The 15,527-nt window shown below is 44.9% G+C and overlaps 1 protein-coding gene across 6 annotated transcripts in view; it reads left to right on the top strand.

The window, feature by feature from the left end:
• The window catches only part of PSIP1 (PC4 and SFRS1 interacting protein 1), an 801,135-nt gene that overhangs the window by 558,247 nt on the left and 227,361 nt on the right, over nucleotides 1-15,527 (top strand). For all 6 annotated transcript variants that reach the window (XM_044061285.1, XM_044061284.1, XM_044061281.1 and 3 more), the window contains one exon: nucleotides 902-1,017. In XM_044061285.1, the coding sequence (XP_043917220.1) occupies nucleotides 902-1,017 (116 nt within the window). The remainder of the gene's footprint in view (nucleotides 1-901; nucleotides 1,018-15,527) is intronic.

Below are 15,527 nucleotides of genomic sequence, written 5' to 3'. Positions count from 1 at the left end.
TTTCGTGTCAGCTATGATGCAGGTACGTGCATCATTTGTAGAGAGAAATGCTTAGACTGATGTATCTTAAGTAGCAAAATTGTAATGAATAGGAAGTTGAACTTGACAAATAATTATGTTTTTGCTCTAGTGGAGGTTGTTCCAGAATTTCCATTTGATTTCTGTTATACCTATAGTATCATATTTTCTCACCAGACAGGCAGAACTTTATAAGGAAGGCTTCCTCCATGTTAGCCAGTGATTATTATTTGGCACTGTCATTTGGTTGTATATTCTAGGTGATCATCCTGCCTAAGGTTAATTCTTCTCTGAAGGGTAGATTGTATGCCTTTCAGTGTGGGAAGGTCAGTGGTCTTGTAAGTGTAGAGTTAGTGTTTACTGAAAGTCTCCAGTTTGTGGAGTTGTTTTTGAATGTTTGCAGTTGGTGGAGTCCGCGGTGGTGGTGCTGCGGTAGCGTTGTCGCCTCACAGTTAGACGTTGTCCGTTCGATTCTCAGTTAAAGCGTCTACTGTGTGACAACATGCGTGACTGGGCGTTCCTTCGTTGAAGGTTGTGCGTTAGGCCCGGCAAGCCAGCATGTAAAGCTCTACTGCCAATCATTAGCGGACCGGAGTTCCGCTGTGGCGACCCCTAACCGGGAAAAGCCGAAAGACACACACACACACGCAGTTGGTGGAGTCGAGGAAGTATGATGCCTTTTTTGTTTCGTAGGCATTACTGACCTATCGGTATGTTTGTCCTAGCCAGACAGAAGTTTTGGAACTGGCTTTTGTAACAATTATCTGTAACTGCAGAGCGGGGAGTGGACCAGTTAAGTGTGTTGATATCATTGTCTTTTAAAATGACACTTAAATGTAGTACTGCATATAAAATATTTTGTTTTCTTTATGAACTGAATTAGAAAGTCAAAAATGGCAAATTCCAGATGGCCCAGAAACGAAATGTGCAGAAGCAGCAGGTTGAAAAAGATCCAGGTGAACGAAAACGTAAACCTGAAGAGCACAGTAAAGTAGAAGGGTATGTGATTTAGTCTTCTTTTTCTTCGGGTTGCATTAATTGTAGTTATAAATTATAATGCTTCTGCTTTGGTACTGTTTGTATACTCTGGCAATGGTTTCCCACCCTACATGTGTGGTTATTTAAAGCTGGAAATAGTTATTTTTTATGTGAACACATAGGTTTCAGTAAAATTAGAAATGCAGACTAATTCATGCAGATGACCTTAATTTCATTATTTGTCATGAATAAAAATAAATTTTATAACTTCAACCACAGCTGCTTCCTTATGAGGCCTTAATAGTTAGAATTAACTGTTCCTGAAACGATATCTGATGCAGGTGATTGTAGCTGCCACTCACATGTCAATAGCTGCTGTTAGTGTGTATTGTTCAGTCCCACTTTTTTTCAATAAAAATATATACATTTGTGATATATTTTTATGATTTTAGAGTTTGAACTCGCTGATCTGATGTAGTTTCTTTCATTCACCCTCACGACAGGGTCTCTGATCCGACCCTCTGATCTGGCTCGGCCACTTTCCACGGACTTGGATCTGACTCTCAAGCTCCTTCCTCATATGCACAATACCCTGTATTCACCCAACTACCTCAGATCTCATTTGCCGCTCCAGCGAGTCAGACGTGCATTCCTATCTCTCAAGCGTTGGGTAGTGTTATAGAGTGTGTGTATGTGCTAGTGCCAGCTCTCCTCCTTTTCTCCTTTTTCTCCTGTAGTTAAAAAAAAAAAAAAAAAAAAGATTTTTCCTCTGTTAAATTTTGAAAGTGTTTAAATGGAACTGTAGTGCTGTAGTTTCTGTAGTTTTATAGTTTTTTGTTGCTAATTCGTTTTCTCCTAAATCTGTGGTGTTTTACCCAGTGCTTCTGCTTTCCTGTCAGTTAGTTTTGGTGGGCTGGCTCTCATCATGTCTGATAAGCTGGTTCCCAGGTTTAAGCTCTGCACGTCTTGTGAGCACAAAATCCCCAACCAGGTTGCCCACAAGGAGTGTATGTATTGCCTGGGAACTCATCACTTAAAAGCTGAATGCTCCATCTGTGCTGCCTTTAACCCTCGTGCTTTGGCAGACAGATGGAACAAACTTATTCTTAGGGGCCTTCTTCCTTCCTCGGCTGAGGCTCAGACCTCCTACCTTGGCTTCATTTTCTCCTTCTACTTCGGCTAAGGGGTCAAAGAAGAGGTCCCTCCCTGCCTCCCCGAGGGATTCTGTCTCTGTTAAGAAGCCAAAGAAGTCTATGGATTTGACCCCTTCGGATTCAGAGCAGTCTGCTCCCCATTCGGATCCTGCAGTCTCTTCGGATCCAGGAGAGATTATTTCTGTTTCCCTAACTCTGACGTCGACTCCTACTTTGGATCCTAGACCTTTGGATCCAGGGATGTCAACTCAGTCTTTGACTCTGTCCACTAAATCTAAGCACTCCCAGCCCCCATCGACAGCTTCTTCCAAGTCCTCGAGAAGCTTGTCTGAGGAGGACATGGGCATATGAGGAGGTTACTAAGGCCCAGATCAAAATGGGGGTAGTTCCTACTCCATCCCCTGTCGGATCCATGAGCTACCCGGGTCATTCTATTCAGACTCCTTCTCTGATCCATCCTCTGGCTTCAGAGCCTAGAGATTCAGGACTACTGTACATGTCAGACTCAGCACGAAGGAAGCTTCCTTCCCCGATGCCAAGTATGCCCTTGACTAGCCCCTCTCTGGCTTTGTCGGGAGCATAGAGAGTCTCAGAGCCATGACATTGGTGCCTCATCCGGGCGGCTGGGTTCGGCTCCATCCTTTTCGGAGCCGCCCCTTGTCTTGGGGGCTTCAGCACTCAATAGCTTGGGTATGATCCCGTCTGGAGACCATGGATTCAGTAAGTCCTGTTCATTTCTTGTAGGTAGCTTCAGCTCTAGGGGATTTGGATAGGGCTTCACCTGACCTTTTGGTCTTTCAGGTAGTGGGGAGGGTCTTCTCCCAAGTTGGAGATTCGATCATACAAATTCCTCAGTCCACCCCTGTTCTTCCATTGGATCTGGGCCTTTCTCTCACGTCCTGCCATGAGTCTTTCCATCCCAAATGGCCTCCAAGACTTCCCTGCTCAGGAGGGATCTCCCTTTTTTGATACCTCCCCAGAATACCCTGTTGAGGAGGTTCCTCGGAAGAAGACGTGTAAAAGGAGGCACATGGACCCCCCCCCCCAGAGTCCTTATCCGAGGATACTGACTTCAATGAGGGGAAGGATCCCCCAGATCCCCTCCTGAGCATGTCTCCTTTGGAGACATGTTAGAAATTTTGAAGAAGAAAGGTGAGTGGTCTACCTAACCTCCTTCCTCTGAGGAGTCAGTTCTCTTGGAGGCATTCAGGATGGGCCCATCTATGTCCCGGGTAACTCCCCCCAGTGGATGCCTTAGTGGATTTACTATCTCGCCACAAGTAGAAGGAACTATAGAGCCTCTACCCAAGTTCTCTATAGGTTCTTAGTGCCCCCCCTCAGACAGGAAACACTGGCGTATGGGTCTTGTGGTCTATGCTATCATGATGGCGGCCGCAGCCACCAAGAAGGAACTGGCAGAGGAGATTGCCAATGTCTGTCCACAGAACAAGGAGTCCAGAACATTGGACAGAACTGGGAAGTGCATTTATACCTTGGCAACTTTTGAGCTGAGATCATTAAACTATTTAGCTCACTCCACTCCACTCCAGAGGGACCTAGTCAAAGAGCTGACCGCTTCCCTCTCAGACTCCATGACTGTGGAGGAATTAAGAAAGTTTCTCCCAAGCTGGCCACTTTTCAACATCCATTGCCAATTCATCGATGAAGTTAATCTCCCACATACCATGGAGGGTACCTCACAAGCAGCTGGTCCAGGACTTTCCCTAAGGAGGTATGCCTGGATGAGTCTGTGTGATTTTCTGGAGCCTTTCAAGGCGTCATTTGCCAGTGCCCCTTATGATGGCTCCTCCCTTTATGGGCCTTCTGTTACAGACACCCTCACCCGCAACGAAAAAGACAGGAAGACCCTTTCTGCTGTTGGAATGAAGATGTTCATCGTGTTACACTGCTGCAGTCATTACACTTGGGTTATCCTGCCATCAGGCGGTTCCCCAGTCGGCCTGAGTTCCAAAGTCTTGGTCCGGCGTCGGTTGCTGTCACCTCCTCCCTGACGTCAGTGCGAAAGGGGTATACAAGATGCAGCCAACGCCATTTTCTTCAGTCTTTCTTGCTAAGTGGTGCCCGAAGCAGAAGCAGTTCGCAAGTGCCGGTCGGCCGACTCCTGAGATTTTCATTCCGAATCCAAAACCGAAGTCTTCTACAAAGCTAAGTACCCCGTTGGGGAAACTTTTTCTTGCCTCAGACCGATGTCAGTAAAAGTTAATAACTGTATTTCTTGTGGGAAGCAAATACCATATAAGGATTTCCACTCCTATTGTATTCCATGCCTAGGCCCAGACCACGACGTCACTGGTTGTCGGTTTTGTGCTAGGTTTAACAAGCGCACTATTAAACGTCGGTTTGATTTTGCCTGACATTATTTTGGCAGAAAATTCAATTACACCATGCTGTCGGAACTCCCGACGACAGGATTACATAAAAAGCGCAAAGACAAGGACAGGCATCCGAGGCCCAAAACTGACGACAAGGCCTCTTCTAGGCCGGTCGCCAGTTCTCCGGTTTTCAGCGAGGCGCCTACACAGCCCCTGACGACCACTTCCACAGAACCACAGACCGCATCCGACTCCCACGTGGAGCTGGCTGGGCCTTCGGACGCTTTATGTTTTCAGCGTACCGAAACTAACCCTTTTGAGGGAACCGAAGTAGCTGAGCAATCCACAGCCTCAGAGGGTGTCTTCAGACCTACCCAGTTAACCATTAAACCCTCTACTAAGTCTCAGGCCCCGTTAAAAACAAAGAAACAGATACAGCATTCTCCAGGACAGGCTTCCATGGCTAAGAAACAAATGCTCAAAATGGCCGAAGACCTAATCACCCTGATCAGGGGGTCCCATCCCCCTCCTGATAAAAGGCCCAGACAGGATGCAGACTATCAATCTTCCGATCAGGTGTCCATTTCTTCAGATTCATCCTCAGACCTAGGATATTCCTTATCCCCTTATGAGGATTCTGATGCTGAGGAATCAGTTCCATCAGCCTCTCCACCTGAGGACTACTCCTTTGGGGAGACCTTGCATACCATGAGGGAGCATTTCAATTGGGAAGGCCAGGATTACTCAGAATCCAAGAAAAGGCTCAGAGACTTCCTTTTATTGCCTCAACACAGACCCCTTGCTATTCCGCCAGTGTTAGATATTGTGGATGATGTCTACACTGAATCCATCTTAAACCCTGACTCCTTACCTCCAGTCCCAGTTAAACCCGATAGATATTACAGAGTCCCTGACTCTCACAAATTTCTGTATAAAAGCCCTGTTGCTGACCCTGAAACTATTTCTCAGGGACCCAAAGGGATTAAGGCCTCATCAGCAAAAAAAACAGTTCCCTCTGACAGATTCCAGAGCATTAGACAGATGGGGAAAGAAAGTATATACGTCTGCAACCTTTGCAATGAGAGCCTTAAATTGCCAGTTTCACATGCTAACATATCAGCAATTTTTGATGTCTCACTTAAAACAAAAAATGCTTCCAGATTCAGATCCTCCTAATTTTAAAGAAATGCATGATTTATTGCATGCAGCTGAACAAGTGGGAAAGCATACTTTGCAATGTGGTTTTGATTCTTTAGAGGCCTCCTGTAGAGCAGCAGTTACAGGCTCAGTCATTAGAAGGCATGCTTGGTTAAAAGAACATACGTTACCAGATCATGTTAAAGCAAAATTATTGAATGCACCTTTACAGCAGGATGTGTTATTTGGAGTTAAGGCAGAAGAGGTATTAAAGAAAATGGAGGATAAGGCAAAATCTATGCAAACGGTAAAGGATTTCTTACAGGTTCAGCCACCAAGATTTAGCAGAAATTGGCCAACAAAGAATTGGTCCTTTCCGGCTGCAGACAGACCTCAAAGGGCCAGATACAGACGTCCGAGAGGTAGAGGTCAACCACAAGGTCCTTACAGGCCTCTACAATGGGGTGCACCAGGTCAGAAAGAAGGGGAAGATAGGCCCCAACCATATAAAAAGCAGCCTCAATGACTTCCCATTACAGCTGCCAAACAATTGTCTCTTGGCCGCCCCCTTGGGAGGAAAACTAGCACTTTTCTGTCACAATTGGCATTGGATCACCAAAGACAAATGGGTTCTCAACATTGTATCTCAAGGTTACAGGTTCCACTTTCAGACTCTGCCAGGGCTAAAAGGAATGCTAAATCTGCCACCAAATCAATGGGCAGAGGCTCAAAACAAATTACAACACTCATGGAAAAGAGAGGTATTCAAGAGGTACCACTACAAGAGCAAGGACAAGGATTTTATTCAAGACTCTTTGTGGTTCCCAGAAAGGACAAAGCCTGGAGGCCCATTCTGGATCTTTCTTCTATAAACCCTTACCTGGATGTTCCGAAATTCAAAATGTTGACACTACAGCAGCTTCTTCCCATGCTGGGCAAGAAAGCTTGGCTCGTGACGTTGGACCTCAAGGAGGCATACCTGCATGTCCCTATCAGACAAAACTGCAGAAGATACCTCAGATTCATAGCAGGTTCAGTGCACTATCAATTCTCTGCACTGCCCTTTGGCTTATCAACTGCGCCCAGGGTCTTTACAAAGTGCCTGGCACCAGTAATTGCATTTTGCAGACAGAAAGGAATTCAAATTTATCCGTGCCTGGATGACTGCCTCATTCAAGCAGAGAGCAAGGACATTCTTCTAGAGCATCTGGCGTTTGTAAAACAGTTATTAGGTTGCCTGGGGTACACAGTAAATGAAAAGAAATCAAAACTAGTGCCCTGACAAGAGATAATATTTCTGGGTGCCAGCTTGAACACAACGGCCCAGATGGCTCATCTCACGCCAGACAAGCAAGGACAACTGACTCGATACTTTCAATTGATGGCAACAAAAACCCAACTCCCTGCAAGAAGAATTCTGCAGGCCTTGGGTTACATGGCATCTTGCATACTACTAATTCCATATGCCAGATTGCATATGAGGAAACTACAATGGTACCTAAAGAGTGTATGGTCTCAACACTATCAAAGTTTGGAAACAGTTATACCACTAATTCCTTGCCTTCAACAGGAGTTTCGATGGTGGGCTCAAGCTTGTCACCTCAACAAGGGACAGCCTTTTACTCAACCCACAGCCAGGCAAACACTGACAACAGATGCATCGGATTACGCCTGGGAAGCACACATGGCAGGAAAATGTATTCAGGGCAAGTGGCCCGCAGAACAAAGGCATCTTCACATCAATCAAAAAGAGATGTTAGCTGTACAGAATGCCCTTATAGCTTTCAAGGACCTGCTGCATCCAGGACAACTATTACTAAAAACAGACAACACCACAGTTACATGGTACATAAACAAGCAAGAGGGCACTCACTCCTACCCCCTCTGCAGACAAGCCATGACCTTGTGGAACACAGCTCTAAACTATCAAGTTCATCTGCAAGCACAATTCCTGCCAGGAGAGAAAAACACACTGGCAGACGACTTAAGCAGAAACACCATGGATCTCCACGAATGGGAATTGAATCCCCAAATATTCAGAATGATAACACAAAAATGGTGGAGCCTGGACATAGATCTGTTTGCATCCCCAATGAACTGCCAGCTACAGAAATTCTGCACAAGGAGTTACCATCCACAAGCATGGAAAGTGGATGCCATCTCATTCAGCTGGAAAAACCTACAAGTATACGCTTTCCCTCCACTACCTCTCCTTCCAAAGGTTCTCATTAAAGCCAGGCAAGAAGAGCCAAAGATTATCCTGATTGCTCCAGACTGGCCACGCCAGCACTGGTACCCATTCTTAAAGAATATTGCCTCAAATCCCACATCTGCTGACTCAGCACAACAATCAGATACTTCACAGTCAGCTAAAGACCTTAAACCTAGCTGCATGGAAAATTCCTTAGTCAAGCAAGCAATGCCTCTCTCCAAAGCTGTTATGGATGTCATTCTGGAGGCCAGAAGGCCTAGTACCAGGAAAGCCTATTCGGATAAATGGAAGAGATTCTGTGCCTGGAACCAGGCTCACAGCCTTGACCCTCTTGTCCCAAACATTCCTCAGATTCTACAATATTTAACTGAGATGCTGGACAAAGGCCTCTCTTTTTCATCCATCAAGATCCACACCTCTGCCGTCTCTGCTCATTACAACACGGATCCTCCAATTTTCTCTAATCCTTTGCTAAAACAGTACCTCAGAGAGGCTAAAAACATAAGACCGCCCTGTAGAGCATCTACTCCAACTTGGGACCTCAACTTTGTTTTGGAAAAATTTACTTTACCTCCCTTTGAGCCAGCTAACACAGCAGAATTAAAATATACTTCTTGGAAGACTGCTCTGCTCCTGGCAATAACATCAGCTCGAAGAGTTTCAGAATTACAGGCACTAATGGCAGTGGAACCTTTCCTCATTTTCCACCAGGACAGGGTGTCCTTAAGAACTAACCCTACGTTTATACCAAAGGTGGTTTCAAGTGTGGCTCTAAACCAAACTATTCACTTGCCAACTTTTTATCCAAAACCACAGAATAAAGGGGAGAGACTACTGCATTCTTTGGACATTCACAGGCAGTTATGCTTCTACTTGGACAAAACCAAAGCTTTCAGAAAATCTGAGCAATTACTGGTAGCATATGCTGCAGGAGCACAGGGAAAAGCCATTTCAAAACAGACTATTTCAAAATGGGTAGGACATTGCATACGTTTCTGCTACACGCACCATGGGAAACCTATACCTAGCAGCATTAGATATCACTCCACCAGGGCAACAGCCACTTCAGCTGCCTACCTCAGAGGAGTGCCTACCAAGGACATTTTGGAAGCAGCAACATGGAGTTCTGTGCATACCTTCACCAAGCATTACCATCTGCCTTTATACTCTAAATCCAGAGCTGGCTTCGCCACTGCTGTGCTGCAGGGCCTTATAGCCACACCTAATGCCTTATAGAACCAGCCACCCTACCTCAGCTTTGGGATTCTACCCAAGTGTAATGAATGCAGCAGTGTAACACGATGAACATAGTACAGTTTTGTACCTACCATAAATGTAGATGTTAGAGTGTAGACACTGCTGCAGTCAAGGTTACCCTCCCTCCTTCCCCTCTTACTTGCTGGTACGTACCTATGCCTTCTACCCTTTACTACCTATGGGGAGTATTTGCTGGTAACTGAAAGTTGTTGTTTGCTTTTCTTATGTATGTTTTATTAGCAATTTGAATTGCATACCTTTTGGGGGCACCTGACATCTGGGCAAGAAAAACTGAAGAAAATGGCGTCGGCTGCATCTTGTATGCCCCTATCGCACTGACATCAGGGAGGAGGCGACAGCAACCGACGCCGGACCAAGACTTTGGAACTCAGGCTGACTGGGGAACCGCCTGACAGCAGGATAACCCAAGTGTAATGACTTCAGCAGTGTATACACTCGAACATCTACATTTATGGTAGGTACAAAACTGTACTTTTTCCACCCCAGAGGTCATTTTCCAAAAACCAGCATGGGGCAAGAAAATGCGGTTCTGCAAGTACCAAGGGCCTTTCCAGGACCTTCATGGAGAACCCTCTTCTAGAGGCAGTGGAGGAGAGTTTGATGGTAGACACTGCCCCAGAGGAAGAGGGAGTCTGCAGAACCAGGGCTCTAGAGAACCCCTTCTGATAAGCCCTGCCAGCACTGCTGAGGTGCTGCCCAATTATCCGTCTCTGGAAGCAGTCAGGATATGATTAGCTTTGCACCCCGAAGCCTAGACCTAATTGACTCAAAACTGTTAGTTGCTAAGTGTGATATGCAGAGGTTATTATATTCCCTTTTGTCTTACCCCTCTGAATTCAAGAAACCTCCTGGACGAGCCACTTGGTCAGTGGGAGCAGGCAGTGCAGGAAATTCAGCAGCTTCTGCAGAAAAGTCATCCAGTTGGTCCCAATCGAATAGAGAGGATTCGGAACCTACTCCTGTTTCCTTCTAGTGCCGAAAAAGACAAGGGCCCTATGACCCATTCTGGATCTCAGCAAGTTAAACGAGTACATAAAGAAAGCGAGGTTCTGAATGGTTACGGTTCAGTCCATTCTGCTGTTGTTGAGGAAGGATGACTGGATGCGCTCATCAAAATAGACAGAAAATCCAGGAGATATATGCGCTTCCAGCTGGGAGCCAATATTTACCAGTTCAGAGTACTGCCCTTTCGAATCACAACAGCCCCCGAGTTGTTCACCAAATGCATGGCGGTGGTAGCTGCTCACCTGAGGCTCAGGGGATTCCAGGTGTTTCCATATTTACACGATTGGCTCCTAACTGCTCCCATGAAGCATCGACTGATTCAAGCTAGGGACTACGTAGTTCAGTTAGCACAATCCGTGGGCATCACCATAAACTTAAACAAGTCCAATCTTACTCCAGTTCAGAACCTAGAGTTCACAGGTACACAGCTCATTACCAGTCAGCAGATAGTTTCTTTTCCCCTACACTATGTAACCTTTCTGAGAAATCAAGTCCAACAGTTATTAGTCAGTCAAGCCCCCTCTACTCTTCTGATCTTGCAGGTCTTGGAGTCCATGTCTGCAGCCATCCTATTAGTTACCCTGGCCAGGTTCTTCATGCAGGTTCTACAGTGGACACTAGCCAGTCAATGGTACATTCTGTCCCAGCCCTTGTCCCTTCACCTGAAATTGACTCCCATCTGCAAACATCATGTCAGGTGGTGGATTCGTTCCAACAATGTTATCCTCGGCAGACCCTTTGTCAGCGATCCTCCGATAGCCACCGTGACCTCTGTGCTTCCCAGTTCAGGGTGGGGGAATTACAATGGGAAGATGATTCAAGGCATTTGGTCAACTCCCGAGACCAGTTTGCATATCAGTGTCCTCGAGGTGTGAGAGCTGTCCTACTGATGTTGCAAGCCTTTCAGGACGTTCTCCCTCTTGGGACTATTGTAGTACACACCGACAACATGTCAGTTGTCTGGTACATCAACAAGCAAGGAGGAACCCATTCTAAACCCCTGTGCAGGGAGGCCATGTGGGTGTGGGCGAGCTCTTCAGACCACTTTCTTATTGCAGTGCACATCCTGGGGAAAACCAACAATCTGGCGAACAGACTCAGTAGATTGCTTCTGACTCCGCATGAGTGGTCCCTCAACCAATCAGTAGTGAACAAGATCTTCAGCAGTTGAACAAGTTCAGCAAGTTTTTCGCTCTGATCCCTCCTCCAGCAGAGTCCCCAAGGGATGCTTTAATCCATGATTGGCCCCCAGGTCTCTTGTGTGCTTACCCCTCCTGTTCCACTCATCCCCAAGTTTCTTCAGAAGGCAAGCAGGTTGAAGAGCTCAGTCATCCTCATTGCCCCCTTCTTGCCTTCCTGTGGTCTCACCTGAAGTATCCTCCCTGGATATTGAAACCCACTCAAGACCTCCTCTCTCATCCATCAGGGATCCAACACCCAAATCTTCAAACCCTGAAATTGACTACTTGGTTTCTCCAGTTCTTTCTTTTAAGCCTCCTTACATATTATTCCATAGGGATAGAGTGTTCTTAAGCACTAATCCATTTTTTATGCCTAAAGTGGCTACAGAAAGCAATATCAATCAGTCCAGTCAAATTCCAGTGTTCTTTCCCAATTTTTCAAACAGAGGGGAGTATACTCTTCACCTTTTAGATGTTTATAGACCGCTCCATTTTTATTTAAACAGGACCGAGCAACACAGAAGGTCTGACCAGCTTTTTTATAGCTTTTTCTTCGAATAGACTTGGACAGGCAGTATGGAAAATTGCCTTGGCAAAATGGATCTCAGATTGCATCTCCTTCATTGATTCCTCCAGAGGGTTGCAGTTACCTAAACCTCCTAAGGCACATTCTACCAGGGCCATGGCTACTTTGTCAGCTTTCTATGCCAGAACTTCTATTGATGACATTTGTGCGGCAGCTACAGGGTCTAATAATCACACCTTTGTGTCTCATTACAAGTTGGATGTTATTTCCAGGAGCAGGGCTTCCTTTGGCTCGATGGTGCTCCTGCATATGCCCTTCCATGAGGGCCACCCAAGGTTCTCGTATCTGGGGACTCTGACCCTGTCGTGAGGGTGAATGAAGGAGCCAGCATCAGATTAAAAAGTTATGTCTTACCATAACTTGGCATATGTGTTGTATTCCTTCATTCATCCTCACTTTCCCACCCAGCCATCCCCTTGCCTTTCTTCTTGAGGAACCTGGATGAACTCAGGACTCTTAGGTCCTCTGTCTGAGACTGTTCTGCTGGTCTTATGTGTCTGAGTGTGGCATGACTGGATTAGGCAAAATCGATCTGAGGTAGTTGGGTGAATGCATGGGATTGTGGGTATGAGGGAGGAGATTCAGAGTCAGTTCCAAGTCTGTGGAAAGTGGTGGCGCTAGATCTGAGGGTCAGATCCGAGACCCTGTCATGAGGATGAATGAAGGAAGACAACACAGATGCCAAATTATGGTAAGACAACTTTTTTCTGTTAATTGAGTTACATTTCAAAATATTGGAACAGCATTGCTTAAGTGTGCAGCAAAAAGAGAGTAGCTGCAGATAGTGGTGAAACCTGAATGTTGATGACACATCCAACTGAGCCATGATACAAGCAATACTGAAAACATTGTCTTCTGTGTCTCTCACGAAGGATATTCCTTTGGTGACATTGTAAATGTTATACAGGAACATATTAAATAGGGGTCCAAGGAAGTTTCCAAATCCAAGAAATGCTACTTGCACTTTCTGGGCATGGATGCACCCAAGCCTGTAGCAGTCTTGACAGATTTATAGGCTTACAGAGATTTTACAAGAGAGGTAGCAAGGAAAACGTTTCTGTTCACAGCTAATTTTAGAACCATAGAAGGATAGTACCTGCTTGGACCTCATGAAGTTAACGAAATTTCTGTGGGTGACCAGATTCTGAAATTCTTACCTAATATCTTCTTGGTCACTTTTGACTTAAGGAGTACTTGTTTCCACATTATCTTCCACAAGGAGTGTAGCCAGCACGTAAGATTCAATGTTGACCAAAGTTGGTTTGAGTTTATTTTCCTGTTTTCATCTCCTTGGTTATTCATAACATGTTTGGTACCAGTGTTCACATCCTTGAGGATGCAGGGTTGTACATTTACCCATAGCAGTGTGACTGCTTGAGCCATTTCCTACCAGTAAGGGGAGGTAAGACATATCTAATGCTGACCATACACTGCCTGTCTAAAGGCTTCTGTCTAAACCTTCCAAAATCAAGTCTGGTCCCAGAAATGTCCAGAGTTTCCTGGGGGGGGGGGGGGGCTCACTTCGATATGGATGAGGGGTATCTTTACATCCCCATGGAGAAGTCTGTGTAGCTAAGTTTACTTTGCCTGTCTGGCACAGAAGGCTTGGTCAGATGCATCCCCCATGTGCCCTAGGGTATATGACCTCTTCCAGGACAGTAGTCTCACTAGTCAGACTTCATATATGTAGAAGCCAGGGATACCTTGTGAATATCCAGCAGTAGTACAGCTGTCCTTTCTTTCAGATGATTCCTCTCATTCTTTCATCAGTGTCAGTTTACTTGGTGGACCCAACAAGTAGCACTCAGAGAGAAGAGACCAGTCCAGCTGGGGATACAAACCCTTAGCACATATGCCATAGATCTTTCTTGGATAACTCATTTGGAGTTGTAGAAGGTCCACATTAAAGCTATGTTGTGCAAGCATATTAGCTTAAAGGAGATGATAGTCTTGTATTTGGCCATAATAGCATTTAGATCAGCCTTGGCCCCAGTCATTTTGAAACAAGTGTTGGATACCCCCACACTGGTGTTTTACATAAACACACACACACACACACACATATATATATATATATATATATATATATATATATATATATATATATCTGTGTGTGTGTGTGTGTATGTATGTATATGAGTAAAAGAGAGATACTCGTTCATAACCAAATATGCTGATTGGCTGTGTTCGTATGCAGTCTAGCTGACAGCTGATCTTGCACATTTGTGCTTTCTAATCCCTGCAGTCAAGAACATGATGGTAGGCAAGTAAAGCAGAACCATTGTGAACAGTCATGGATGGAAGCTAGATCCTGAAGTATTCCTTTCAGTTGCACTGAGAGATCTACTAGAAGTGATGTTTTTGGTGTCATGCAAAAAAATAATTGATTGAATGATTTTGTCTCAAGTTTCCTTGTTAGAAAGCATGGTCTGTGAATGTACTTTGCATCCTGTGGTGAGCAGGCAATACTCTGCTTTGCCACCTGAAAATGTTACCATGTTACAGATGGTAATTGAATGAATTCAGTCACTCAGATCCCAGCTATCTAAAGTTATAAGTAGCAGGGTATTAACAGTTATTAGCTATATTGCAAAAATTGGGAGTGTACAAACTTGTTTATTCAACATTGACAGTGTGTTTCTATTTTCTCTACAGTTGTGCAAGTGCATACTTATTATATGTGTGAGTAAGGTGGTGTAGTCCTTAAAAAATGCTTTTCTACTAATGTCACACAGTTTTGACGTGTATATTTCAACGAGTTTGTCTCATCTTGTAGCTGTTGTGTGTCATGCTTCTGGGTCTCCTTATGGACACCTTCTCAACCTTACCTGTGTTGCCAAGGATGGTTTAGAAAATCAGGAAGGATGTAGTCAGAGTCTTCCGTCTGGTCTTTCTCCAGTCTAGACAGCTTTGGTTCCCACAAATCGTTCAAATGGCAAGAGAGGATGCATGTCAAGAGTCAACCTCCTTTCTTCTTCCACAACAAGTGTACTGTCTTCACTCAGGAGAAAGGAACTCTGGTAATAGCCCACGCTAAAGAACCTGAGGCTGGCAGCATGGGTCCTGTCAGTCTGAAATTATTCAAATATCACTTATCTGAGAGTGCAGTACTTGTCCTGCATGGGGCCAGAAAGATAAGAAAGTCTTATTTAGATAAATGGAAATATGTTTCTCTGGTGCTCGCTAAAGACTTTTTATAGAGTCCAAGGAACTGCAGGTCACGAAGTATTTGTCCAGAACTTTTCAAGAATGGCCTTCCTTGTGGTTCTGTTAAGGTGCTCATTTCACAGCTGCTAACCTGGATCCTTCCTTGTCCTCAGACGTCTGGGGAAAGCAGTTCATGAAGGGAGTATTGTGCTTGAAACCCCTAGGAGGCTTGTGCCTCCCTCATGACATCTTAATTTTATTAATTGCAGACATTATCCCCTCTTTTGAGCCATGCTGCAGGTTGGCGCTCAGTTTATTGTCTTTGAAAATAAATACCATTCTTTGTGGCTGTCATTTCAGCTAGAAAGATATCTGAATTACAGGCCCTCACGTTCAGGGAGCCTTTTGTGGTATTTCACAGTGACAGGATAAAGGCTTGATCTAAAGTTAAGGCTACATATCTATTATTTTCACTTGTATTCATTTAGCCATTTATTT

The sequence above is a fragment of the Protopterus annectens genome, chromosome 2.part0, assembly GCF_019279795.1.
Source record: "Protopterus annectens isolate FY-2018-M chromosome 2.part0, PAN1.0, whole genome shotgun sequence".
NCBI classification, from domain to species: domain Eukaryota; kingdom Metazoa; phylum Chordata; order Ceratodontiformes; family Protopteridae; genus Protopterus; species Protopterus annectens.
This window is presented reverse-complemented; position numbering and strand designations above follow the sequence as displayed.